Genomic DNA, 27,713 nt, shown 5'->3' with positions numbered 1-27,713 from the left:
TTTATCATTTGTTTCTTTTCAAGAGTTTTTCGACTCCAACATCACAAATAGTGTTCCTGCCGAGTTAGCAAGAAGCTAACTAGTCAACGTGCTAGCGTCAAAAATAAAGAAAAAAACACAAGAAAAATGAACATTGTAGCTTAGTTAACAGACCACTTCCTGGTTTATGTGTTACGAATACATTTAATCACAATTATATATTAAGTTTGTGAATTCCTACATTTATCTAAATGTAAACAGTTTAGTAGCATTGACTTAGCTAACGAGCTCACTGCTACACAAACAATAAAAAAAACAAAGAGCTAAAGACTGTGTGGTATTATTAAAATTAGTGTTGTTCTGATACCATTTTTTGGCCCCCGATACCGATTCCGATACCCAGCTTTGCAGTATCGGCCGAGACCGATACCATACCGATACTTAAGTTTTTTTTTTTCCTCAACATGAAAAAGCTGTCCTGCCATTGGTTCAGAGCATTCAAGGGCCAATAGGATATCTTAGATCGGCATGCAGTGAACATGTCACATATCAGTGAATGTCGTGCACGAGCAAGACACAAAAAGCTGCATCCAAAATCCTAAATTAGCGTCGGAAATAATGGTATCGGCATGTTACTTGGTAGTACTCAACGATACCGATACCTAGGGCTGTGCAATTAATCGAAATTCAATTACAATTTATTACACTCCACAATTACAAATTCTGCATAATCGTAAAAAAAGATTTTTAATACTAATTTTGAATTGTTTAAATGTATACATTTGCACCTTTTTTAATTTTAAAATAACTATTTTAATGCATTTTGTTTCAACCAAAAGGATTATAGTGTTTCAAATAATTTTATTTGTCTTAATATTGTTTAAGTTTATTAAACATTTCTTGTTTTGTAGCAAAAAAATAATATCGTCCTAATCGTGATTTCAATTATTACTAAAATAATCATGATTAATATTTTCTTTCAAAATCGAGTAGCCCTATTGCACAGTGCACACGCTGCACTACAAAACCAAGTTTTTGCTAACATAAATTAATATATATTCTGTCTGGTCCAAAAATAAAGAACTTAAGTAATAATAATTATTTTTTTATTTTTTTATTTTTTTTGCTCTTAACATTTTTAAATGCTTCTAAAATTACTTTAGTAAAAGTAATTGTTTGAATCACCGTTATTTCAATTACTGCCAAAATAATCGTGATTATATTTTCAATAATCGAACAGCCCTACCGATACCACTGTTTTAATGCAGTATCGGGGCCTCTGCCGATGCCAGTATCAGTATTGGAACAACACTAATTAAAATGATATACTTTCTAGGCACAAGTTTCAAACTTTCAGATAACTTAAATAGCCACAGACCTCCATCAAGGCTCAAAAATGCAAATATGTATTTGTTGTCAGTCTCTTATTTATTTTCTGGTTGGTAGAGGATTAACAAAATGAAAAAAAACAAAGAAAGGAAAAAAAAGTAAAACAATCCACATCCTCCTAATTTGAATGATCCAGTCAGAGACTCCACATTTATTATTGAGGTCGTACGACAGTACGGCATCACACTGAGCGACATTAAACGCTGAATTGCCTGATTAAAACCGGAACCGGAGCCGCTTGCGTCATTTGCTTAATGAAATCCCCGCTCGCTCACGATCATTTCCGAGCAGTTTAACCTCGTAAAGGCTACAAGTAAGACTTTACTGCTTTTTAATCGCTCCTGGTAGAAGATAAAATTTCAGGAAATTAACCAAAAAAAAAAACCTTGATGAGGATTAAAATACTGAGTTAGGTATTGCAGTGGTAAGAATGTTGTGATAAGAACTTGAGAGTAACCTTTTTGTGTCAGTTTATTATTTTCAAGAGTTTCAAATTATTTTTAGTTGGGATACACGATAATATCGGTGGCCGATAATTATCGGCAATTATTTACCAATTTGTCATCAAACAGGTAAAACAGATAATAAAGAAATCTGCCGATTATTATCGGCAATTATCGACCAATTTGACGTCAAGCAGATAAGTCAGATAATAAATAAATCCACCAATAATTATCGGCCATTATCGACCAAATTGACATCAAACAAGTAAACCAGATAATAAAGAAATCCGCCGATAATTATCGGCAATTATCCACCAATTTGACGTCAAACATAAGTCAGATAATAAATAAATCTGCCACTAATTGTCGGCCATTATCGACCAATTTGACATCAAACAAGTAAACCAGATAATAAAGAAATCCGCCGATAATTATCGGCAATTATCCACCAATTTGACGTCAAACAAGTAAACCAGATAATAAAGAAATCAAAATTCTATTTGTATTCAAGTTAATTTTGCAAACTATTACTGGCTTACTTTTCGGTTACCGACATCGGCATTTTCTGATTTATTGGTTTATCGTATTGGTTGAAAATAGCATTATCGTGCATCCCTAATTTTTAGGGGAATCCTTCTGAGAATTTTGATGAGTACCAGTATATGTGGGAGGGAAAAAAAAAAAAAAAAAAAAAAGAGATTAAGATATTAATTAAAAAAATAACAATTGCCTGAACAGTCAATGCAACGTTATGTTTGTTATAAATCAATAAAAAAAAAAAAAGTCACAACAGAATGCAAGCAAATTCTTAGCAGTTTTAAAATCTCATCCAGATAAATATATCATAAGGTATGACATTTTTCTAAAAAATAAACAGAAATACTTCAAAGATGTATTGTGGATGAACAGTTTTATCGTTAATGCAAGAATAACATACGTGCATGCAATAAATCACCCGTTGTCAACAAGAGAAAAATTATACATAGAGCCACATAAATTACAACAAAAAAGTCACAATGTTTAAATTCATGTGTATTATTATCTTGAGACATATGTCTGAATTTTAATAGTACTAAAATCGCTTGTGAATAGCCGTTCAATCTGATTCAACATTTGTAGAATTGTTTTGTCATAATACTAAAGGTTTTTTCTGTACATATTTTGACTTCCTGTAAAAAAGAAAGAAAGAAAGAAAGAAAGAAAGAAAGAGAGGCTGGACTTGGCGGTTAAATGTGAGTCATGTGAAGAATGCATGCTGACTGACTTCATTAAATCTCCGCTTTCAAAGATTGGCTTGCTGGGGGGTTCAAAGTGATGGTTGGTCAGTCTCACTACTTAAACATCACTTTTTTTTTTTCCTTCAAAAAAGTCAGCATGAAATTTCTTTCAGCGGATGAGTCGGCTACTTGACATGTGTGATTTCTTTTTCCGCTATGGATGGGGTGAACTTAATTAGCGTAAGTGCTGGAAATCTGCAGCGACGCTAGGCAATGACGCAGGAAGTCAACGGGGGTCGTCTGTCAGGAACTAAACCGAGCAGAGACACCTTTTTGTTGTAACAGCTCCGTACTGTACCGTGTTTTTTTTTTTTTTTTTTTACATTTTTGGCAAGTTTTTCCAAATAGTCATTCTTCAAATTTATGACCAAATTTGTGTCTTTTCTGATAATGATAATTGTCAATACTACTGTATAGGGATCGTCGAGTACCGATACCAGCTATCATATCTGGCTGACACCTGCCTTATTTTAAGGTGTCGTGTAGTTTATAGGGACGTAACGATAAGGGTGATATTGTGATATTAAAACTGCCACAATCTCGTCGTCGTCGTGTTCACAATATTTAAAAGGAACACATCTGTTGAAAAAGTCAGGTTGATTTCCATTTGTGCAGTTCTAGCACCCTCTAGTGGCTATTTTATTAGTGCAATTTAATTTTCAGTAGGGATGTTTTGGCTGTTTAAAATCTATGCTAATTGTCAGATGAAGGGGAAAGTAATTTTCTTGCGAAGCGATAAATGTGCGCTTGCATTCGCAAGTAAGTGCCTCAATATTGTTATTAGAGATTGTAGGTGGTTTATATGCATTGCTGTGACGTACAAAAGCACAATATTGTGCTTTTTGTTTTTTAGTATGAGCTATCTTTTTTTTTTACAATATTGTGATCTTTTTTAAATATTGCCAACCCCCCCCCCACAATATCGTGATAATTATTGTATCGTGACCTTCATATCGTGATAATATCGTATCGTGATGTTTAGATATCGTTACGTCCCTAGTAGTTTAGGCATTTTGTTTTTGTTTGTTTGTTTGTTTGTTTGTTTGTTTGTTTGTTTGTTTTGGGGGGGGCATTGTGTTAACTTACTACTACTTATGTATTTACTGTTTCTGGGAGTCTTGGTCACATTTATTTATTTATTTTAATTATCTTTTTATTTAGTTTTCACAAATGAGTATCCATCTCACAAGCTATTACTTATATCCCGATAAATCTATATTCAAACCTAATAAATCCAGATTAACAAGGATCTTGTTCTTTTATAGAACAATAAAATATTGTTAGCCTACTAAACATAATGTTGTCAAATTAAATCATTTACTGCCAAAAACGTGTAAATACGTTCTATTTTAAATTTGTGAAGTGTCCCAAAGACGTATTTATATGTTATGTTTGTTTTTTTCTGCTAGAGCATACAGAAGGCTTTGATGCAGCCTCTCTACTGCAGAGAATGGTTGAAGCAATGGTAGTTATTAAGGGTGTGCCAAAAAATTGATTCATAAAAAAATCAAGATTTGCATTTATTAATCGAATCGATATTTAATATCTAGGAATTGATTTTATTTAAATTAGAATTGAAGAAGAAGGGGGAAAGGCAGTTGTACCCACCCACATGCTGTTTTTGTGGAAAAAGATACTTACAATACAAAATTAATAAACGTTTAAAAAAAAAAAGACACTTTAATGTCTTTGTCATTTTGTCTTGCAAAGCAGACTGGAGTAGAGCATGACAATGTTGTGCATATCTGTGAACTGAAGCAGAAATCATTTGTCAATCAAATAATTTTGAATCAAAGATCGTTTGAATCGAGAATAGAAAATTGATTCTGAATCCAATCATAGACCCAAAAATCGTAAACGAATCGAATCGTGAGACAGTCAAAAATTCCCAGCCCTAGTAGTTATTACAAAAACGGCCAGCAGCTGGCAGCAGAGTATAAGAGATCAGCCAGGGCCATGTTGAAACAAGCTGTTTTCCCCACAGCTCTAAACAGATGTGTGAAGAATGATGGAACTTAGCTAGCTTAGCTTCCTGATGAAAGAAGAGACTTTAATCTTTCTTTTGGTAGGTTCCATGTTTTTATAACAATAGAACACAATATTCTGTGAAGACTTAAAATATGTTTATTTTTAGTGTTTATCTGCACTTTTTTTGTTTTTATTCAATTTATTAATATTGTAATAATTGCAATAACCGTGAACATTTTTGCAGACTCTAATCATATGATGCCATTTTCAACACAAAATGAAAACGTTTTATTGATTTATTTTTATTGGTTTAAAACGCGTTTGAAATGGAAAAACGAGTACAAATTTCACATGTTGAAAATCATTGTTGTTGTTGACACGTGAGCCAGTCTGCCCCGCCCCCTCCCCCCGATGTGACTCCTTTACGAAAAGCCCCACTGTGTGCTTGTCTTTGTGTGTTTGTCCTCTCCAGGCTTCGTGGACTCGACCCGACCAGTACGAGGTATGGCGACAAAAATTGTCGTAGCCGTAGTTGCACGGGTCCCCCGATTTAGAGCACCCCACCACCCAAGTGTTTCCACTCAAGCCACTTGAAGCGTGCGTGCTGTTAGACCACCGCTAACCGAGTTCACATTAGTCACGTACCACACTTAATGTCATCCGTTTAGTACATTCTTGAAAGTAGACCTTTCACTTTTTTGGTTGGTTGCTTCTGCAACGGTCTGCTGGGGTAATTGAGGGGTCGACGGCGTAAATAGCGTCTGCTGTGCCTTTTATACAAACACAATTGAGCAGATTTTTTTTTACTGGCATAATATCCAATCGACTTTTCTTACACGTAAGCAGTCTTGTCGCATTATTTGCAGGTAATTGGAACAGAGCGTTCATAAACAACCTTGAATCATGAGCCACATGCTGCTTCACCAAGTCTAAAGACGTGATTATTTGATATGATTATCAAGAATTTGGATCTGGTCTAGATTTTTGTGTTTGTCTGTTGGCCTGGTAGTTAGCAGACGGCTTCCTGGTTCTCGTCCAAATGGAAGGATGAGGCCATTCTGATTGGACCGTACCAATTTTATGTGGTTCCGTGCCAAAAAGGGAATTCTTTAGCTCGGGTTCGCAAGTCACGTGGACCTGGAATTTTCTCTTTGCATCCAATTATGCTTTCGTCTAATTTCGTCCAAAACTTTTCTTCATTTTTGTGGCAAAATGTATTATTTATTGAAGGTGCTGGATGCATGAAAATATGAGGCGGACTTTTCTGTAAAAGGAAAAAATGTTGGAGGATTCGGGCTGGAAACTTAAGCTTTTGCTCTGAGCATGACGTCATGCGCGTGCACGCTATTGTCCCTGTTAGCTCTTGCGATTCTTCACGCAACTTCATGGACAGGACAGCTAATTCAAACTGGATTTAAAGAGACCTGCACCCGATACGGCTCAATCCCTTATGGAGACTCCACGGAAGACAAAGAAGTAAAAAACTTTCAGACCAGCGTCACGGGAGGACGCGGATAAATATAGGAGCAGCGTTTGTCAGGTGGAGAGAGCTAAGAGCTATCCTGGGGATGAAACGGGACCCACAGCTTGCAGACTTTTTGCTAAAAAGGTAAGACTTCGTAACGAAAATACGATAGGGTCTATTTACGATTAGCAGTGCAGAATAAAACTACCACACGGTCGCTTACTAATGTCTCCGCACTTGGGCATATTAGAAACGTATTGCTATCCTCAATGTCATCGGATTCACGGGATACACTATTTACGTTTGGAAGGTTGTAATTACGTAAGCTTTTGGCACTCAAAATGACTTTCACATACAAAGTAACTTGAAGATGAATACGTTTCTAGACATTATTAAGCCTATGAAAAAGGTGTTGTGCTCCGTGTTCACGTTTGTTCGATTAACTTGGAGGTTTGCTCGTGCCCGAAAAGTCGCGCACGCTCCTGGCCGTGTGCACGTCACTCGGGTACATTCCACGTTTCGCCAGAGGGGTTGCAAATGTGCAAAAACTCTGAATCTTGCTTCGTGCCCCTTTAATCACTAGACCTTTACGAAGTACAAAACAAACACAAACCACTGGTTAATAAACAGTAATCGGGGGGGAAATGCTTTTGTGGACAATTTAATGCAAAATTTAAATGAATCCGATTACTCGATTGAATAATCGATAGATTAATCGATTCTAAAAATATTTGATAGTGACAGCACAATTCATACTTCGCCCATCCGTGTTTGAGCCCATTTACACAGTCTTGACAGCTGAAGCAAAAAAAAAAAAAAAAAGAATAGTGCAGTATCAAATCCTGCTAAATTCTTGTGAAAGTCCAAATGTGTTTTTTTGGAACTGCTGTGAGAAATACATTCCCCTAGTCAATTTATTCTACTGTTGTGAGTAGTTTTTAGTGTTAGCTAGTCAAGTAGATTTCGATATCAAGAGTTGCCCTTTTGCCAGTAGGTGAGTGTTGATACTGGAAGAAAAGCGTCTTGACCTTTTTACAGTCTGCACTGTTCTCACTGCGTTCTTAACTCCACAGGGTAAAGGGCACTAAAGCCACAAAATGAAATCATGTTTTTCATCCTGATGTTTTCAATACGTTGGTGCTCAGGAGCTTCCGTGTAATTAGAAGAACTGTAACCCTGTCGGATCGTTAGCTGCACCGCCACAGAAAACCACCTATTGATTCATGCGCTGGCATCGATCGCGTTGGCATTGATCGTGGCCGATCTTTAGCGAGGGCGCTGATAGCTTCTGCTCCCCGGCTGAACGCGTCTACGAGATCATCAATCAAAAGGCCGCCAGCGAGCGTTGCCGTAAAGTCCCCGGACAGCCTCGTCAAGCGAGTGGCGTTTGTGTTTAAAGGGGCGAGCCGGCATGTGATGGTCGTTGCAAACCTGCCTGGAGCTGTCGTTAATGTTGGCAGCGTTCAGGCAGCCCTCGTCAAAAGTGTGGGCGGGTGGCGTCCCGCCGTTGCCGTTTAACTGTTTTGGTAAGGCTTGCAAGCACAAATCTCCGCAATTATACTTTAGTACACTGGTACCTTGACTTACGAATTGGATTTGTTCAATGACCAAAATCAACTTTCCCAATTCAAATGAATCAAAATGCAATTAATCTGTTCCAGTCTTTCAAAAACCTAGGGGGCGTGGCCTAATTAGTGACATCGGGCATCTCAGTGAGTCATTGTTTTTGGGCCTAGGTCTTTTTTTTTTTTTTTTCACTTGAGTGGCAGCATATTTGAAGCCTACTCTAAACGCAAATTTTGTTTCACAACGGAAAGTTTAAAAAAAATAAAATAAATCAAACAAGCGACAGCACAGACTTGTAAGTCAAGGTAGCACTCAACTGCTTCTATTTGGACTGACAGTCAACTACCAAGTTTCTAATTTAAACTTGAAGGTTGTCTATGGGGGCGGCACGGTGGCTGACTGGTTAGCACGTCGCCTCCCAGTTCTGAGGACTCCGGTTCGAGTCCAGGCTTCGGCCATTCCTGGGTGGAGTTTGCATGTTCTCCCCGTGCCCGCGTGGGTCTTCTCCGGGTACTCCGGTCTCCTCCCACATTCCAAAGACGTGCATGGCAGGTTAATTGGGCGCTCCGAATTGTCCCTAGGTGTGCTTGTGAGTGTGGATGGTTGTTCGTCTCTGTGTGCCCTGCGATTGACTGGCAACCAGTCCAGGGTTTACCCTGCCTACTGCCCAGAGCCAGCTGAGATAGGCACCAGCGCCCCCCGCGACCCTTGTGAGGAATAAGCGGTCAAGAAAATGGATGGATGGATGGATGGATGGTTGTCTATGGATCCTATATAATCAGTCAGGATAATATTTGAGAGCCATTCGCCAATTAGGCCTTTGCTGAGTTTGAGCAGAAGTTGGGAAAAAATGCAGTAAGTAGTGAATAGTTTGCCATCAGCTAAGTACTGAAAAATAGGACTATGAATAATGAAAAAAAAAAACAGCATGTAGCAAGCTGAAAAAACAGATTTGAAAGCTTTTCCTCCCTCGCAGTGACAGCTCACACTAACAGCACACATATACAGTATATGTGTATGTATCTTATCTTTCATTGCAAATGCCTTTCTATCAATATTCATTCGGCATGTATGTATCACCATCAACAATTGAGAGTTGGATGGACACACCGTGACAACTAAACAGTGGAAAATGGAAAGCAACATATGGAATGAAACGGGATTTCTTCATTAACGCAAATGAATTATTTTAATGATGCAAGGCGGATTTGATGCAAAATTAACGCGAATGTTGATCCACCAACTTCCCATGTCAGGCTGAATGTTTGCGCGGACTAAACAATTTAGCTTAAGACGTAAACATCCCGTGACAGCATTTGTCAAATTTTGTTTATTTCTGTATCTGTAGTTTAATTGTAATTTTGAAAGAAATGAAAGGAATTCATATAGGAAAAATCTTATTTCAGATCCATAGACACCCTTCAAGATTTACTTAATAGTTGCCTACCCAATATGGAAATAATTTCAATCGTAAATATATACCACAATTTATGATACATCCATCCATTTTCTTGACCGCTTATTCCTCACAAGGGTCGCGGGGGGTGCTGGAGCCTATCTCAGCGGGCTTCGGGCAGTAGGCAGGGTACACCCTGAACTGGTTGTCAGCCAATCGCAGGGCACACAGAGACGAACAACCATCCACACTCACAAGCACACCTAGGGAGAATTCGGAGCGCCCAATTAACCTGCCATGCATGTCTTTGGAATGTGGGAGGGGACCGGAGTACCCGGAGAAGACCCACGCAGGCACAGGGAGAACATGCAAACTCCACCCAGGAAGGTCAGAGCCTGGACTCGAACCCTAGTCCTCAGAACTGGGAGGCAGACGTGCTAACCAGTCATCCACCGCGTCGCCCTGATAAGAAAACATTTTAATACAATTTCTAACAAATTTCCAGAAAACTTTGCTCCATTCATCCATTCATAACATCTTACGTCATCAACCAGAAAGATGGCCGCCAACTAATATTTTCACGGAAAATTAGATATTTGTGTTCACTGCACCATTTTCTCAGTTGCATCCTTTCTAACCGACTTCACTTTTAACTTCCAGCATTTCTTCCTTTCCAAGGAAGTGGTTATTCTGCATGGTTTTCCCGATATAAACAGGTTTGATGGGCGACGAGGCATTCACAAATCGGTCTATTTTTTTGTCTCTTCTCGCTCGCAGAGTCACGACAGAAACATCGTGGTCCGCAGCCACGCCCGGGTGTCGTCCCTCCTCTTGAAAAATGTCGACTTCACGTACGCCGGACAGTACCTGTGCACCGCCAGCAACTCCATCGGTCAGGACAATCAGCCCGTGTACCTGGAGGTTCGCTGTAAGTCCTCTTTATCCCACAGTTCATTTTCAAAATCTGAGAATCGACGGTGTCCAAGGCCAAATATCTGTTTCGTCAACCAAAGACTTTATTGTCTATTCTTCCCGATCGTTGATTTCATTTTATTTAAGACAGTCATCTACCAGTCACCAGCCATTGCTGATCTTCCCCACTCTTGTAAGTAATCTTACAATTTACAATCAAAGGTGACATGCAGCCATTGTAGTCACGATCCTCAAGATATCCTCTTGAAATGTTCATAGATTATTATTCAGGTGAAGAGCAACAATCAAATTGATTTCAGATACTAGCATAAAATGTAGGTTCAAGATAAAATCTGTACCAGGTTCTTTTTCAACAATCCTCAACCGATCTGAGAAATTATTTCAGAGCAGCAGCTGCAGATACAATGAAAACAGCAGAGGCCCCAGAATGGAACCCTGTGGAACACCAGACATTATCCATGTGAATTCATATTGGGATTACAATAATAAAGGAATCACATGACGTACCATCACAACACCAATCATTTCAAGTCGGGTGTGTGTCTTGACCTCTGTCGAGACTCACCAAACCCCCGAGTTAAGAACCGCTGATTTCATGTCAGTGTGCCACACTGTTGATGACTATTGATTCAAGATCTTTAACTGTGACTGGGTTATCTCTATATCTCTCAGCAGAGACCGTATATAACCATCTCTAAAGCTTTCCTTGATTGTTGTTCAATGGAAAAACAAGAACTCGCTGAGGAAAAAAAAACAGATTAATACAATCTTTGTAGTTTACCCGGCAACAGCAGACTGTCAGGAATGATCTTGGTTGACGATGTCAATGAGAGTGAGCCCCACATAGATATTAACCCGAGTCAAGGGTGGAATAGATGAAATATCACGGCGGACTGACTTCAGATGCCGACATTCTTTTACTGTGATACCTCATCAGTCCGGAATCTTCCACGATGAGCTACCGAGAAATCAGGTTTGACAGCATCCAGGCAACTTTTCAGTTTTTTTTTTCCCTCCCCCCCTTCATCTATTGTTGTTTGCGCCAGTTGGCAGACAAATCAATACGACTCGCAACATCTCACTGAGATCAACAGAGCGTTTCTTTCGCCAGTCAGGAGAAAGCTAAAACCTGTTGGCCTTTATTTAAACTTCAGCAAACCACGTGACTCGCATGTCAAACCTTTCGCTACACAGGTTAGCGCACGTCAAGGATTCGTGGTGGCCTTGTCCAAATATTGCTCCTCCGTTCTACTCAACTCAAGTTATTTATATAGCGCTTTCAAACAATCTGAGCTGTCACAAAGCACTTTACAGAAACAGAAAAACCATAACAACATAAACATTAGCAGCAATATAATACAATCACAACAAATCAACATTCTTCCATTCCTACATACGTTTTGATGTTTGAAGCAGTTTTAGATGAAAGAGGAAAGAATCAGTCTCCTTTCAGCAGTTGATCAGAGACATGACCTCAACATGCATGACGTCACACACGTTAGCTACAAGCTAAGTTTGCTTATAAGCTAGCTCATAAACAAGCTGCTGTTGCGTTCGTGATGAGCATCATACACACAAAAAGAGTGGTCCAATTTTCCAGTCTCATCCCAAACTGCCTCTCCTTCAAGCACGAAACCTCCAAAAATGCTGCCTGTTTCCTGACGCAAAAAACACAAGCGATCCGCAGGTGCCCGGTGAGGCAGTCGGATAGCACCGACATTCCCCCATCAGAAACCGTGCCAGTGCAGGTATGCCGCAATTGCCGGGCACCGACACTTCCCTCGAGGAATATCATGGCCATAACGCCGAGAACAGTCCAGTCCAAATCGGGTCCACACAAAAGATGAAACGCCACATGACAAGAAGAAAGACAAAGACGGTTGCTATAGCTCACAGCGCCATCAACAAACAGCCAAGACAAGAGAGTCGCCAGACACACCGGTGCACGTGTCGAGACAAAAAAATAAAAAATAAATAAAAAAATTGCCTTGCTTTCAAATCATTAATGAACATTCATAAGGGGAAATTTTCTTGTATGGTTTTTCACTCCGGTAGCCATCACAAACACTGCCAAGTGTCTTGAGGGAAATAAAAAAAAAAAAATGCAATAAAAGACTCAACGTGGTCACATTTATCTCGGTGAACTCCCCTCACCCTCTGGATTTTTCAAGCAAAGAATGATTGGAGCATAATAGTTTCTTTATTGAAAACACTTAGTGTTCTTTCAAGGCTTGCGGGATCATTAGCATATCCAGTAGAATTGAAGATTTATAATTAAGAAGCAAAAGCTCCTCGTGGGCCGCTAACCATGTAGCCGTGATGTGATGTTGCAGACGCGCCGAAGATCCTGGGAGAGGTGACGGTGTACACGTGGGAGGGCAACCCGGCCAACATCAGCTGCGAGGTGGAAGCCCACCCCGGGGCTTCTGTCACCTGGTTCCGAGACGGCCTCCTGGTACCGTCTGTCAACACCACCAACGTGAAGATCTACAACACGCCGAGCGTCAGCTACCTGGAGGTAACACTTTGCACAAGGTCGCTGTTGCGTTACGGTTCCGTTGTCTGATTTTTTTTAACGGTCTGTTCAGGTTTCTCCTGAATCCCAGAGTGACTTTGGAAGTTACAACTGCACGGCAACCAATGTGATGGGTACTGAGTCTAAGGAATTCCTCCTCATCCAAGCAGGTTTGGGTTTTTTCATCATTGGACCAACTTTTAGGGAGGTTCTGGCTTTGGTTTCTGGTGCTCATGTTGCTTTAATCCAGCGCTTGAGGATTACTTGCGTCGTCTAAAAATGTACTTGAAAAGCAGGGTTGACCCTTTTGCCTTTAGTCCAACTACATCTTATCTTGACATGACACAGATACAAAACGGGGCTCTGAAGTCGATCCCTGAGACGTTCCTGCATTTGGAGATCTTATCAGAGCCACAACACAGGCCAGACATGGTTTGTGTGTCATAATGGTTGGTGAATCCAGACTGTTCTTTTTTTTTTTTTTGGAAAGCTGGGATCAGGGTTTAATTTTTAATAAATGAGATCAGTCAAGGGTGTAAGATAGGGGTGTGGGGAAAAAAAGAAATCTCATAAGAATTGCGATTATCAAATCGATTATATTTAAATTATTTTATATTGTCTTGCCCTTGTTTGTGTGTGGCTTAATGTGTGTGTTGTACACGATTTGGCCACTTAGGGGCAGTGTGGTTCCGTGCATTCTGATACACTGTTAAGTTGTAGTCACATTAGTAGAAGGAAAAAGTCACGGTCAAGTTATTCCAATAAAACTTGTTTTTTTTGCAGTGTAGGAAGAGCATATGCCGATGAGTAATGTTAAGAAGCTTCTCTGTATACATTCCTGAGGTAATTTATTTGAATAGCCATTGTTTTGAGTGATAAAAGTGCCCCGAGTAGCGTGCTAATTAGCATTAGCGAGTCAAACTGAAGTAAGATCATGTCGATTCTTTGCATATCTATAAATTGAAGCAGAAATCATTGATAATAAAATCATTTTGAATCGGAAAAAAAAATGGAATTGAATCGAATCGTGAGACAGTCAAAGATTCCCACCTCTAGTGTAAATGTACCTTGCAGTGTACCGCTGCCTGCAAGTTCTGTTCTGTACAAATGGAACTATTACAGTATTGGTGCTTCGACTCAGTCATTTTCTGTTTCTTGAGGTAGTATCAGAGATTAACCGAGGTGAGACACTGTCTGTGTGTAAGGGTATCTCATGAAACCCGGACCAGGGAGTAAAGTTTCAAAGGTAGTATTAAAGCCGTAATAGAGTCAGCACGTATGTGTAAAAAGTATTCCATGATGTATTACAGGTCTTCCGTTACACCGATGCGGCAGCTTTCTGTTTGTTAGTGGCCCTAGCACATGATAAGCAGTAATGAATATGGGAAGATGGATTTTACCCGCTCCAATGCTGATTAGATTTAGCCGATAAAATGCAACATTCCAAAGGACAGGTTAATAAAGAGTGAAGATAAATTGAAATGCGACATATTTCTACAATACTGCACACCGGGATGCTTGCTGTGATGGATTGGCCGTGGCAAGGTTCCACCTTGAAAATATTCCTCCGGCAGGCACCGGCCGGGGAGGCCGTTTTCAGACCTTGACCAAAACACGGTGAAGTTGGATTTAGCATGGTAACATAATCAGTCATCGTTGCGTAACGTACTGCCCACCCACCGTTTATATTCTTTATGGCTGCTCCGGGATGTCTAAAGCAACTAAATACATAAAAAGCTGCTTTTTAAATAAACAATTTGATGTGAAATGTGAGGCTAAACGTTGAGAAATTTCAAGCGGAAGAGGAATATTTTGTATCACAAACCATCTGTTGTTATCACCGGAACAAATAGAAATTGTATATGAACGGCACCAACACAGAATCACACAATGTCCTTTCAAGCTCGACTCTTGCTCACCATGCATACCACCACCTGCACACTGCAGTCCAGCAGTTTAACCTCTTTATTCTCCAAGTTTGCACTACTTCTGGTTGAGCATTTCAATGTTATGCCCCAAATGACCGTAGCATGATCAGAAGTGCTCATATCTTTCAGACCTCAATTTTTTTCAGGATACTTCACTCATCCCCCTGTTTTTTTTTTTGTTTTTTGTTTTTTTTTTGCATTACAGAAGTGCCATCATCGCCAGAGATCCAACGGCTTGAGCCTTTCTCCAGCTCGGCCGTGGTGGAGTTTGACGAGCCTGCCTCATTCGGAGGCGTGCCCATCATCAAATATCGGGTACAGTGGCGCGTGGACGGCCAGGACTGGACTGGAAGAGACTACGACGCCACGGAAGGTGAAACAATCATGAAGTTGATTTTATTTTTTTTAAATCCTCCTGTTAGGTTTGTCTCAGGTGTTTAATGATAATAAAAAAATGGATCACAAATATTTCAAATCAACATCATCATTAAATGCTACTATTTGTAATTCTTTAACTTTAAAATGGGTCAGTTTGACCCGGGCTATGTTTCATGTTCCGAAAACATTCCAATAAACATCAGTGGCCATTAATTGATCAAATGTACCAAAACAAATAAATAATACTCATTAGTATCTTCAAATCTAAAGTGGGTCAATTTGACCTGGGCTATGTTTAATCTTCCAAAAGCATTCCAATAAAAAATTAACATTTAATTGAAAATAGGTTACATGAACCTGAATTTTAAATCTCTGCGGGTAAAATATTTCATATTAATATTTATGCTTTTTCACTCTTAAAATGGGTCAATTTGACCCGGATATTCCAACACCATAATAGCCTAACCATTCTCATTGGACATGAAGTTTCATAGCAATAAAACAAAACAAAACAAAAACTGTTGGGTCAATTTGACCCGGTATATGTCAATGTTTCAAAAGACTAAAAAAAAGAACTGTTGGGTCAATTTAACCCGGTATATGTCAATGTTTCAAAAGACTAAAAAAAGAACTGTTGGGTCAGTTTGACCCGGTATATGTCAATGTTTCAAAAGACTAAAAAAAAAAAACTGTTGGGTCAGTTTGACCCGGTATATGTCAATGTTTCAAAAGATTAAAAAAAGAACTGTTGGGTCAATTTGACCCGGTATATGTCAATGATTCAAAAGACTCAACTGTTTTCATTGCAAATATCTCAAAATGCACTCTTTTTATTCTCTGTTGGTGCCAAGTTAACATTACCGGGTCATTTTGACCCACAATATAACAGGAGGGTTCATTCTTCTGTGTGCCACCAGAGGGAGACACAAGCTATTATATCCACCACAAAGCAGAGACGCATTTTCTCAACTACGGCCATTCAAAACTTCATGGGAAACGTTCTGCCAATACCCCACCACTTCCCTCCGTCAACTTTTTTTTTTTCTTTTGCGGATAAACAAAAATGATGTTCCTTTGACGTGACAGAAGGAGGGGCAGATAACACTTGAGCTATCACCAGGAGCTAATCCAAACATGACAGTGCCGCATTCTGGCCGAGAGCGAGGCTGAGATGACAGTCGGCTCGGGCCCCAGATAATAGCCCCGCCCTGCCGAGACGCCTATCGGGACGCTTCCTGTCCTGTTTGCCGCATGGGGCGTATCTGTCAGCGGCTTTGCTGTCATCTCACGGCCCGAGAGCCACCTGTCATGTAAACCAATGCGCTAAGCAAAAAATAAAATAAAAAAATAACACGAGCGCTCTGAGGGATGCGCTTTGCATTTCGCTCAACATTCATTGCTAAATTCCAGAATAACAAAAATAGGACAGATTATGGCAAGAAACACCCAAGAGTCCCCTTTAATTAAATCAATAAAAGCCCCAGTTGGTGCTTAACAGTAATGACATCATAAAATCTACTGTGGGTGAATAAAAAGGCTGACCAAAACACAGAAAATGAAAGCATTACGAAAACCCAAGACCGGGATTTTCTTCAGTTGTCGTCACATCCCTGAATTGATCGGATTCCATCAAATAGCTGTTAGTCATTCATATAGAAAAAATAAATAACTACCAAAATTGACTCCTCCCTTTTCCCATGAGGAGAGAAAGTCCAAATATGTCCCTGAATATAAGCTGTTGTTTGATTTTAAGAGGGAGCTGATGAGCCAATTTGTGACCCAAAACAGCAGCACCTACCAAAGAATGTCAAGACACTTGGATGAATTAGAGTGTGGAGTCTTGACGTGTTTGCTCAACACTATCACGCACACATAAAAGAAATTAATTACCAAACCTATTTGAACTATATTGCTAACCAAAACAGCAGCACCTACAGAGGCACATAAACCCTCTCCCGTTTGAACATGGCTGCAAACCAGAAAAGTAGCAGAGATCAATTATGAATGAAAGATTAGCATATTAGCTCATCAATAACTATGCAACAATATTATTCACACATTGAGATTAGTGAGTAAGTGGGGTGCGTTTGGACTCTCGCTAACCAAAACAGCAGCACCTACCGAGGCAGGTCATTGGTCCCGCGAATGCATTAATACATGTTGATTGATGCTATTGTTCACTGACTGAGACTAGAGAGTTAACTGTTGAGCCAATTTCAAGTGTGTTGCTAACCAAAACAGCAGCAGCAACAATCTTGTTGGACGTGTGGTTATGTGCGTCCATGTTTGTTTCCGGCAAAACACAACAACCACATGCACAAAGGTCAGCATGCACCACACATTTTTTGCAAGTATTTGACTTCATGACACATTGCTGTGATATAATGTGTAAACATTAAACATGACTTGTAAAACAATGTCAATTTTGGTTGGCAACAAAAGTGAGTACACCCTTGAGTGAAAATGTGTTCATGTTTTGTGAGATAGCAGATAGTGTGTTGTTGGCACTCTCTGGTGATGCAAAGCAGGACTGCCATCACATGTTTAAAACAAGTACTGCCACAGGTGCATCTACATGTTGACATGGATCCAATACAAAAAGTCCACATAATAGCCATTGCAAAAATAAAAATGAGCAGTTTTACATTTATCTACCCTGTATATATTTTTTTATACAGTGTCTGGATTTGTTTGATGATGCAAACGTCCTGAAAGTCAGTTCGACTGATTTAGAATTGAAAGTCAAGCTTCATCTTTGCCTCCAGGCCGACTTAATTGAATATTGCATAAAAAAACATTCTCTTGACTGTAAACCATAAGCAGACTGATGCTAAGTGATACCAAGTAAATAAAGTTCATGTGCTGCTTTGATAGTAGGATCATGTTCCTCCTGGCAAATTTGCATCGTTGAATTAAACAGACTTTTACTTCATTTGATATATGCGTGGCACAGATTCTCCCACTCTGAAAAACAATCAGCTAAAAAAAAAAAAAAAAAAAAAAAAGTTAAATATTTTAATCATGGTAAATATTTTTGTTGGTTTGCATTATCTCCAAAGTTTTTGCTGTTTTCATCCGGAAAACAACAACAACAAAAGAACCAAACCGAAAAGGTAGAGGGGAAAAAAACTTTTTATTGGATATTGACAATATAATATTGTGAAACCATGATATTTTATGGATTTTCTTTTCTCTTCCAAAAATGATTTTACCATGAATTTTATGAGCATTGCAGCATATCAAAATGTAACATTATAATTAGCAGAAGTAATAATGTCTACAATTTTATTGACATTATTATTAAAATAAAAATGTCAACTTAAAATAATACTTTCAGGGAAAAAAAAAATCTCAATTTTATTGGCATTGTTTTGAAAGAAAAATGTAAAATATAGATTAAATGTGCTTGGGATACGAGCCTTATTTCAAGGTATTGCTCTTGTGACCATTTTATGACCAGGAACTAGAAGTGCCAAGAATCACTATTAATTAAATGCAATTTTAATTTCTTGAAAAATATTTTTTGGTTTTGGTTTTAATTTTATGCATCAAACGTACTAGTAGTCCTGTACTCGTACTGGTATGAGTCTGGAAAAAAAAGTGGTATCCAACATCCTTAATATGGACATTTTATTACTTAAAAATAGTACAGTTTAAATATTAAAAACACGAAAATAAAATGTAGATTTTATGGATATTTTAAAATAGAAAATGCCACATTTTGTAAAAAAAAAAATATATATGCTACATTTCTTACGTAAGCTTAAACATACAAATACTAATATTATATATAACTTCAGAAAAAGTATAGGTTATATAGTGAATTTTATACACACTTGAAACATGCAAACTTAAAAAAAAAGTTTAATAAATAATGACATTTATGGACAATAATTTAGTGTGGTTTTTTTATGTGATTTTTTTCTTTGTGTCTATTTTTATTTTGTTGCATGCTATACAGTTCATAAGATGTTTAACACTGTTTCCCCCCACTCAACAGACTTGACCAGGATCACCATTGTGGGCCTGACGCCAGACACCTTCTACGAGGTCAAAATGTCCGCCATCAACGGCAAAGGCGAAGGCGAGAGCGGCGCGGCCGTCAAGTTCAAGACCGGACCCATCCGTACGTAACCGTCTTCCGTTTGAGCCCTAAAAATGTCTCCTTGTCACGGCACCCTGTGTTCTTTTCGGAAACTTTTCCCCAAGGCTCGGTTTGTAAGCTTTTACAAAAACAACTCTTTGAATGGAGGCGTTCTAAAATGGAGCTTTTAGCATACCACACATCAAATATAAAATTATACAAAGAGAATGCTATTATTCACAAGGGCAAAACAGAAAAACATACATGTGACGCGAGGTTTAGTCATCCCGTTCGCGGTATTGAGCCTTTTGACGACATTTGCGATCAATTATTTGATAAGGTTGTGCGGTCGGTATATATATCTTTATCGCGCGAATGCAATAATTGATTTGTCTTACAAGCCAAATGAAACAAAATGAAATGCATCCAGTTCACTGGCTCACCTGTGTCTTTGTTTTGTTGTAGTTACCGAGTTGTAACATAACATTCAAATGAATTTGCATATTTGCAAAAATATCGCCTCTTATTCAATTAGCTAACTTTTAAAAAACGTCAGCGTGAAATGTTTCAAGTAGATTAGAGTGATCAGCATTATTTGAGGATTTGCCACACTTTGCTCTGTTCTGTCAAACCGTTTCTTTCCTCTGATGCAGTGCTTCTCTAAATTTTTACCACCTAAAAAAAGAAATAATAATAATAATAATTCTTAGCTTTCAAAGTAACACTTTCATGACCAGCAGGAAGGCCGGATTCAAACCACCACCCGTTTTATCCCTTAAAAAAATATTAGAGGTGTCAAAATTAATTAATTAGATAATTTAAAGTTCAATTAATGCCACAGATTTTTTTTAACGCGCGATTAATGACCGCCCCTTAGAAAGCCAGTTGCAACACAGCATCAAAATTTAGCAGTAATAAATGTAATAATAATGCATATATTTGGTGAGACTGGGGTCGAGTTGTTTTTTACAATTTTAAATGTGCAGAATTTCACAAGTTACTTCATCTTAAAGAGCTCTTAATGTGAAAAGAAAAATGCACCGAGCTGTCACCAACGTCCTGCAAATGCAATTATGCCATCTAGTGGCAGAAAAATGACCCCAACACAAATCAATATCACACTTGTTCTTTACAGTACAGGACATCTTTTTAAATTTAACTCAGTTTTATGAATTATTATGAAATGTCTCTATCCATGACTAAAAGATGCAGCCATAGTGCTATTATTTTAACATTTTTCGCTTTGGAAAAAAAATATTGTACATTTTATTGTATATTTAGAACAGATACAAATTTTGTGATTAATTATTGAAGTCATGCAATTAATTACGATTAAAAATTTCAATCACCTGGCACCCCTAGAAAAAATATTTAATATTATTGGACGGCCCCGTATGGTGCACAATCAACACTAACTACCGATGATTATGTTAAAATGTCGTGCACACGGATGTTAAATAAATCTAAATAAATGTTTAGAAATTACGGAATGTGGAACTGCCAATTGAGTCAACATTTTTGACTGGCGAGTATGTTCAAGCGTACTTGCAGGCTAAATGCTAAAACATAGCATATTTTCCTATAATGACACGTGGTGTTATTGCTAATGCGCAAGTCAATACATTATGGGGGAAAAATGCCGAACCGAAATCATGCACGGCAGACATTAAATTGTACATGGGGTTTTTTTTGTGTTTTTTTTTCTAATTTTTTGAACGTAGTGCTATAATTTGGCATTATGGGAAAATATGCTCTTTTTAATATTTAGCCTACAAGTATGTTTGTAAGCACTCACGAGTATGTTCGAATGTATCCGCGAGTTACGTATTTAAATATTCGCCAGTCAAAAATGTTTATTTGACATTGGCAGGTCCGTGCTTCCATAAATACTTAAACTTGAAAGATAATACAATTGAAAAGCACTAAGGCAGCGATTCGGTAGCGTTCTTAGGGATGTAACAATATCCAAATGTCAGGATACGATATTATCACAATATGAAACTCACGATACAATAATTATCACGATATTGTGGGGAGGTTTGGCGATATTTAAAAAGGTCACAATAATGTAAAAAAAAAACAAAAAAAAAACATGTACATAAAATCAATATGTTATTATTATTATGTTATGTTGTTAAAGCACGCACACATTGACTTCCTCCGCATATTGACTTGCTTCTATGCATATTATGTTATATTATGTTCCCTTTCATCTGACAATTAGTGTAGATTTTAAACATAGAAGGGCCAAAACATGCCTGATGAAAATTAAATTGCACTAAAAAACTAGCCACCAGAGGGTACTAGAACTGCATAAATGGAAATCAACCTGACTTTTTTTAACAGATGTGTTTGCATTTAAATATTGTGAACATGACAACGCCGATATTGTGGCAGTTTTAACATCACGATATCACATTATTGCCGTTATCGTTACATCCCTAGTTGTTCTCAACATAGCCACGTTAATAAAATATATATTTTATAAAAACTCAGTCAATTAACAACAGTATTCGTTTTATTTTTCTCCAAGTAGCAGGTGCTAACACATTGTATCTAAAGCATAGACCTACACACTTACTTTTAACATATTGATCGACGACTGAGTTTTCCCAGGCCGCCTTCACAAGGGCTCATAAATAAATCTCGGGCTCTTTGTTTTAAAATCCATAGCAGGCCTCCATCCGTCTGTTCTTCGTATAGACTCCTTGACACCTCGTGTACTTTATGAGATTTTCCCACCACTTCACCGTAACGCCGATTAAAAAGCCTCTCGCGCTTCCCAGTCGTTCTCGTTTGGGACTTTTCTTCAATTTCATTTTCATTGTCTGTTTCTTCTTCTTTTTGTTTGTTTGTTTGTTTGTGTCCGGCCGCCGCTTTCACGGCGGTTTCCATTTCTTGTTTTCCATCGGACCTGTCAGGCCTTTCTTTCACACGTAAGTTTCCTCCATCTGTCCTGTCCTGTCCGCTTTGTTTTTCCCCCAAAATCTGCTTTTGATAGAGCAAATGCCAGTCAATCACTTCAATGTTTTTTTTCCCAGACGGCATTCCGTTCCATTTCTCGAAAGGTTTGTTCAAGGAGTGCGTTTATATTGAACATAAAAGCTTAGCTCCCCCCCTTAGCATCTCTTCCCGTCGGCCAGTAAAATTGCAAATTCAGCTCGTTAGCGAGGTCGTTAAATGAGGTACACGCAACTGGGAACCGAGGTGTATTATCATAAGGAAATCAATGAGGTACTTACCGGCCGTAATGTTAAAGGCCGGACATCTTTGCATTTAAATCTCCCCCGTAAGGATTTTGCTTTAAAGAGCTCCAAGTGCCACAAATCTTTCAGGCGCTTGTTAGCGCTCACTTGCAGGAGTGCGCTTTTATTTTTAGTCCTTTTAATGTTATGTTTATGCTTGTAAGATTCGCATTTTCGTTGGATCAAAGTCATGGCTCGTATTTGGATGGCGCAAAAACGTGGCCTAGATTTTATCGACTCCTGGGAAGAGTCGGAAATGTGGCTAGTAAAAATGCTAAACAGGATTTTGTTAGCTATTAGTCATCTATTATGTTTTGGTGGGTTTTTCTGTAAAATTTGTAAAAAGGTGTGTAGGTTGGACTTATTGGTACACATACTTTATTTGAACAGTTGTTTTGCAACCTTTTGACAATATGTGCTAATAGATGCTAAAAATGCTAGGTTCTCCATTGCACTATTAAAAATGGGCAAAGAAGTCAACATGTTCCATCGTCTTTCAGCGTCATCAGAGGCTCCGCCCCTTATTGTCACCACCAGTACGGCACTTAGTGAGTATGCCACCATGCTCATCACCGCTAACTTGCTAGCCGTTGGTGTGGTGTGCTAGCGCTAGTTTTAATACCAGATACGCGAATGGACTAGCATAGTGGCGCTTTTATTAACTGCATTTGGAAATGATTTCGTGTGACATTTGTTGAACACAGCTGGAGTGATTTTAGCATGTAACGTTTCTAACTGGAATGCATCGGATTTATAGTCACATGTTCATGTTTGTGATGGGCCAAAAAATGTGGTGCGTGGAGTACAATTCAAGAGACAACTTGAATCAGCATTTTTTTTTTTGTTAGCTAGCAATGCACCCATTTCTTTGGGTGTTTCAAATCGAGCTTGGCATATTTACTTAAATTGTAGTCATCTAATAAGTCACCTAATGTTAAAAAAATAAATTAACTCATTCAATCCCAAAAATGTGTAAAAACGTTTTTCAACACGCAGGTGGCAGCCGAGTATAAGCGATCAGCCAGGGCCATGTTGCAACAAGCTCTTTTTGTCAGTGTGTTTACCAGGAATGTGAATATCTCAAGTCAGGACGAAACTTAGCTACATTCTAATGCTAACTGCTATAAAATGGAAACAGATACAAACACACTTTTTTTTCTGATGAAAGCAGAGTATAATATTTCTTTTGGTGTGTTCCATGATTTTACAGTAATAGAACACAATATTCTGTGGGCCTTGCAAAATCAGTCAAAATCCTACAAATCAGTCGGAAGCAAAGAGGGTTGCTTCAGTGAAAATGGCTGGGAGTGGATGAGATAAAAAAAAAAAAAAAAAAAAAAAGATCACACACCTTGCTCAAATAGACAGCTCTTTGTTTCCCTCAAAAACTGTTTGTTATTTTCTCGGTTTTAGATGAGCCAATTGGAACTCTGTTGCTAACCAAAACAGCCATTGCCACAGAGGCATGACAATAGTGTGTTTCCATGTTTATATTCTTGGAAGCCTTGCTTGTTGACCACAGTTCTCCATAACAGTTTGTTTTAATTTCCAGTTCCTCTTGTAATATACTGCATATATCACCATTTCTTCCAAAAAACAAATCAGATTAAATGCTCTCCGCCGAATAGACAGCTCCCCCTATCTGCCGTTGAGTAAATAAATGATTCCCTGTCATTTTTGTCGGCAAACAGATGTGTGAAATCAGCTGACTTTTGACTTTGTGTTTGGGTTTGCATCTTCTTGCATCTTATTGCCAGTGCCAGTTTCAATGAATGTTATGCTAAAAGGTGTGTGGCGGGAGAAACGTCGCTGGCGTAATTCGTGACTAATAGATGGCATTAGGTGATGATGATGATGATGATGAGGACAGGACTAATGAAGCGTCGCTAGACTAGCAGTCATAAAATTAACATGCTCCACCAAAACAGCCTTTCCCACCTTCTGCTTACTTTCCCTGTGACTACAGAATTAGGTGTCAGAATTCACATTTAACACAATAACTTCACGTTCCTAATAATCTTTGTTGTCACACTTGTAAAATATACAAACATAAACTGTCTTTAGAATAAGAAATACTTTTAGAGAGCTTATGCAAGCCTTTATGGAGGACCAAAACTGCCAAAATTCAAAATAAATAAATGACTAAATAAATAAATAGTAATTTATTTACTTATTTAGTCATTCATTAATTTATTTAGTTATTTATCTACTTATTTAGTCATGTATTTATCCATTTATTTATTCATTCATCTATTTATTTCGTCATTTATTTATCTCTTTATTTAGTTATTTATTTATCTATTTATTTAGTCATTTATTTATTTATTTAGTTAGTTATTTATTTAGTCATTTATTTATTTAGTCATGTATTGAGTCATTTATTTAGTCATTTATTTATTTTGAATTTTGGCAGTTTTGGGCCGTACCGCCAAGTGGAAATGTTATTCAAATGAGGGGGCGGTCCTAAGCGCGTTTTGGGTGGGACTCCGCCGTTGCAAACTGCCTGTTATTGGCCGAGTGAGCAGCTCGGTGAACAAGGAAGTCTTGCCGGCTTGCAATGGAGCGCTCCAGCAATGGACGACTATCTTGTCCACTGTCTGCTCTCACTTGTTGTCGAACAACTCAAGTCGCAAGTTGAGGTGACAGTGGACACGATTTTCGAATTATATTTTTTTTAATATTCATTTTCAGTTTCACTTTTAGTCATTTATTTTTTTTTAATTTAGTTTTTTATTTATTTATTTTGAATTTTGGCAGTTTTGGTCCTCCATAGACCTTAAATTCTCAATGTGTGTTAAATAAAAAGATACTTGAAACTGTTGAATGCCCCTCTCACTTGCACATAAAACAAAGAAATACCTTATGTTTTACAATCACATACTGTAACATTGCCTGAAAGTCTGCTTAGCTAAATGCTAATGAACATGCAAAACGCAATAGACCTGCTAATGAAAAAAAATTGTGCTTTTTTTTTTTTTTTTATAAAATACAATATTATTGATTATTCTAGTTATTTTCCATATATAAAATAAAACACTAGACAAAATTGTGTTGTGTTGTGTTTTTTTTGAGTAGGCTTAATCCGATGAAAGCTGGAGACATGATTTGAGATATGAGTGTTTAGAGGTACGAGCATGGTCATGGAATGAATCAAACTCGTATCTTAAGGCACCAGTGTCCTATCACGGAGGTAGGTTACTAATAAAATAAGTTAGCCCAATGAGATCACATATCGATCACATATAGATTTACAACGGTAAATAGTGAACAGTGTTAGCATTAACGCCCCACACCACGAGGTAATCGCTCAAGATCAACTTTCAGATAATTGGGCCTTTGTCAAGTTAAAATTGGAGCAGTTGTGCTAAGAAAAAAAAAAAAAAAAAAAAAAAAGCACAGTTGTCATAAAGTGAATTCATTTTTGCTTAAAACCTTTTTTTTTTTAAACTCTCACTTATTTTGAAAAAGTTTTTTTTTTTGCTTTTTATGTTCATTACATGTGTGCAACATTTTTTGTTTTGTTTTTTTACGTTAACATTTTCATCATTTCCAAAAATGTTTCCTTTTTGTACCTTTCCCTCCCTCCTTCCCTCCACCCCATGCTGTATTTACCCCGTCCGTCGACCAATCATGTGATTGTGCATCATGTGACTTTTGTGGCTCTTGCATGGCGCTGATGACGTCGACGTCGCCGGCCAACAGAAGGTAAACTTTTTGCTCATTATTTGCCAGACGAATGAGTGTTGAAGGAGCACGTTTTCATTTCGCGACGTCCATTATTAAGACATCGCTCATGCCGATGACTTCTGCCATTACGGCGGCTACAATTCATGTCTAAATGACTCTGTCGACTAACGTTAATGATTAATGCCAGTGCGCAATTCTTGTGAGAGTGCCATCATCACTTTTTTGTCGCATCAGAGCTAGTTTCGAAAGAGAGCGAATGTGACCTTGAAAAGTAAAAAAGTTTGCTTAGCTTTTGTCAACAGCAATTAACCATTTATTTTTGTTGCTCTTTCATGAATTGTTTTCATTTGAATTTGCCAATAATCACACACAAACACAAGATGTAATAAAAAAAACACTTGATTCTCAAAATTGCTTTAAAAAAATAGTTCTTGTTTTGTTTTATTGATTTAAGCTTAAATTGTTTTGTGATGTTGCAATGTATTTTTTTTTATTGTAGGAACAGAACTACCCGATTGTTTTCCCCCGATAAGCTTGAATTGTTTGCATTGTTTGTAATTAGCTGACATTGTATCGATTGTGAAAAGTATTTAATTGGACGGCCAATGACGTTGTTGCTGCTGCATGCAAGTCGATACCTTCTTCCTCTTCTACCACTTCCTGTTATGTTCTGTTGTTTTGATTCTCACAGGAAGTTCTGTATGTGCTTGTGTCCAACTCATCACTATCCTGTCTTATCAATCACCATAATTAATCGAACCGGCAACCGTGTACGTTTTAATGACATTTTTGTTTGGCGGTGTGCCGTGAAATTTGAATCTAGCGTGGCTCAGTAATGGTTGGGAAACAATGTCCAGTAAACTCGGCTCACTTCATAACAAGTAGCAGTTTGGCATAGTGAACAAAACAAAATAAAAATAGGCTGCACACCAGTTAAAGTTTTCTGTCAAACTAAAGATGAAACAAAGGGAAGGTTGGATCAATTCTGTAGTAGTTGATTTAAATATGACCTCTATAAAAGGCCAAATAAATGGTGACGAATTCCAAAGTAAATCAAATTGGCGGCCTTCCTGTTAGGTTTAGCAAATGGCTCCAAAAGCCCTTTTTTTGCACATTGTGGGTTGTTACACATGGTTGCCAATTTTCGACGTTGTAGGTCAAACGTACAACCGAGAATGTGCCGTTAAGTACGAATCTTGAAACACAAAATTAGATGCCCCATCCCATCAAATAGTCTTTTGAAAACTTACGATTTTTTTTCTTTCAGATGTTTTGTATCTAAAACATCCTATCACTAACTTTGCCTTAAAGTCCGCTAGCTTTAATGCTAACTCAAAATTAGAAACAGCATCAACAAGCTAACGCTTTCAAGAACAGATGTTATTCTACACATTCTTTGTGTTGTTTGGTTTTCATTTCAAGTGGGCAAAGATGAGCCTAAAGCCCAATTCACACTGGCT

At 38.1% G+C, this 27,713-nt stretch overlaps 1 protein-coding gene across 7 annotated transcripts in view; it reads left to right on the top strand.

Moving 5' to 3' along the window:
• The window catches only part of ncam1a (neural cell adhesion molecule 1a), a 269,343-nt gene that overhangs the window by 218,599 nt on the left and 23,031 nt on the right, over positions 1 to 27,713 (top strand). For 3 of the 7 annotated variants that reach the window (XM_077504313.1, XM_077504311.1, XM_077504315.1), the window contains exons 9-14: positions 5,529 to 5,558; positions 10,261 to 10,411; positions 12,750 to 12,934; positions 13,005 to 13,101; positions 15,065 to 15,232; positions 19,238 to 19,363. In XM_077504313.1, coding sequence (XP_077360439.1) covers positions 5,529 to 5,558; positions 10,261 to 10,411; positions 12,750 to 12,934; positions 13,005 to 13,101; positions 15,065 to 15,232; positions 19,238 to 19,363 — 757 coding nt within the window. Of the gene's footprint in view, positions 1 to 5,528; positions 5,559 to 10,260; positions 10,412 to 12,749; positions 12,935 to 13,004; positions 13,102 to 15,064; positions 15,233 to 19,237; positions 19,364 to 23,066; positions 23,128 to 27,713 lie in introns of all 7 variants that reach the window. The other 4 variants (XM_077504314.1, XM_077504312.1, XM_077504316.1 and 1 more) reach the window with 2 other exon arrangements.

The sequence above is a fragment of the Festucalex cinctus genome, chromosome 18 (genome assembly GCF_051991245.1).
Source record: "Festucalex cinctus isolate MCC-2025b chromosome 18, RoL_Fcin_1.0, whole genome shotgun sequence".
Classification (NCBI taxonomy): Eukaryota; Metazoa; Chordata; class Actinopteri; order Syngnathiformes; family Syngnathidae; genus Festucalex; species Festucalex cinctus.
The sequence above is the reverse complement of the archived record's forward strand: the minus strand, read 5'-3'. Positions and strand labels throughout refer to the sequence as shown.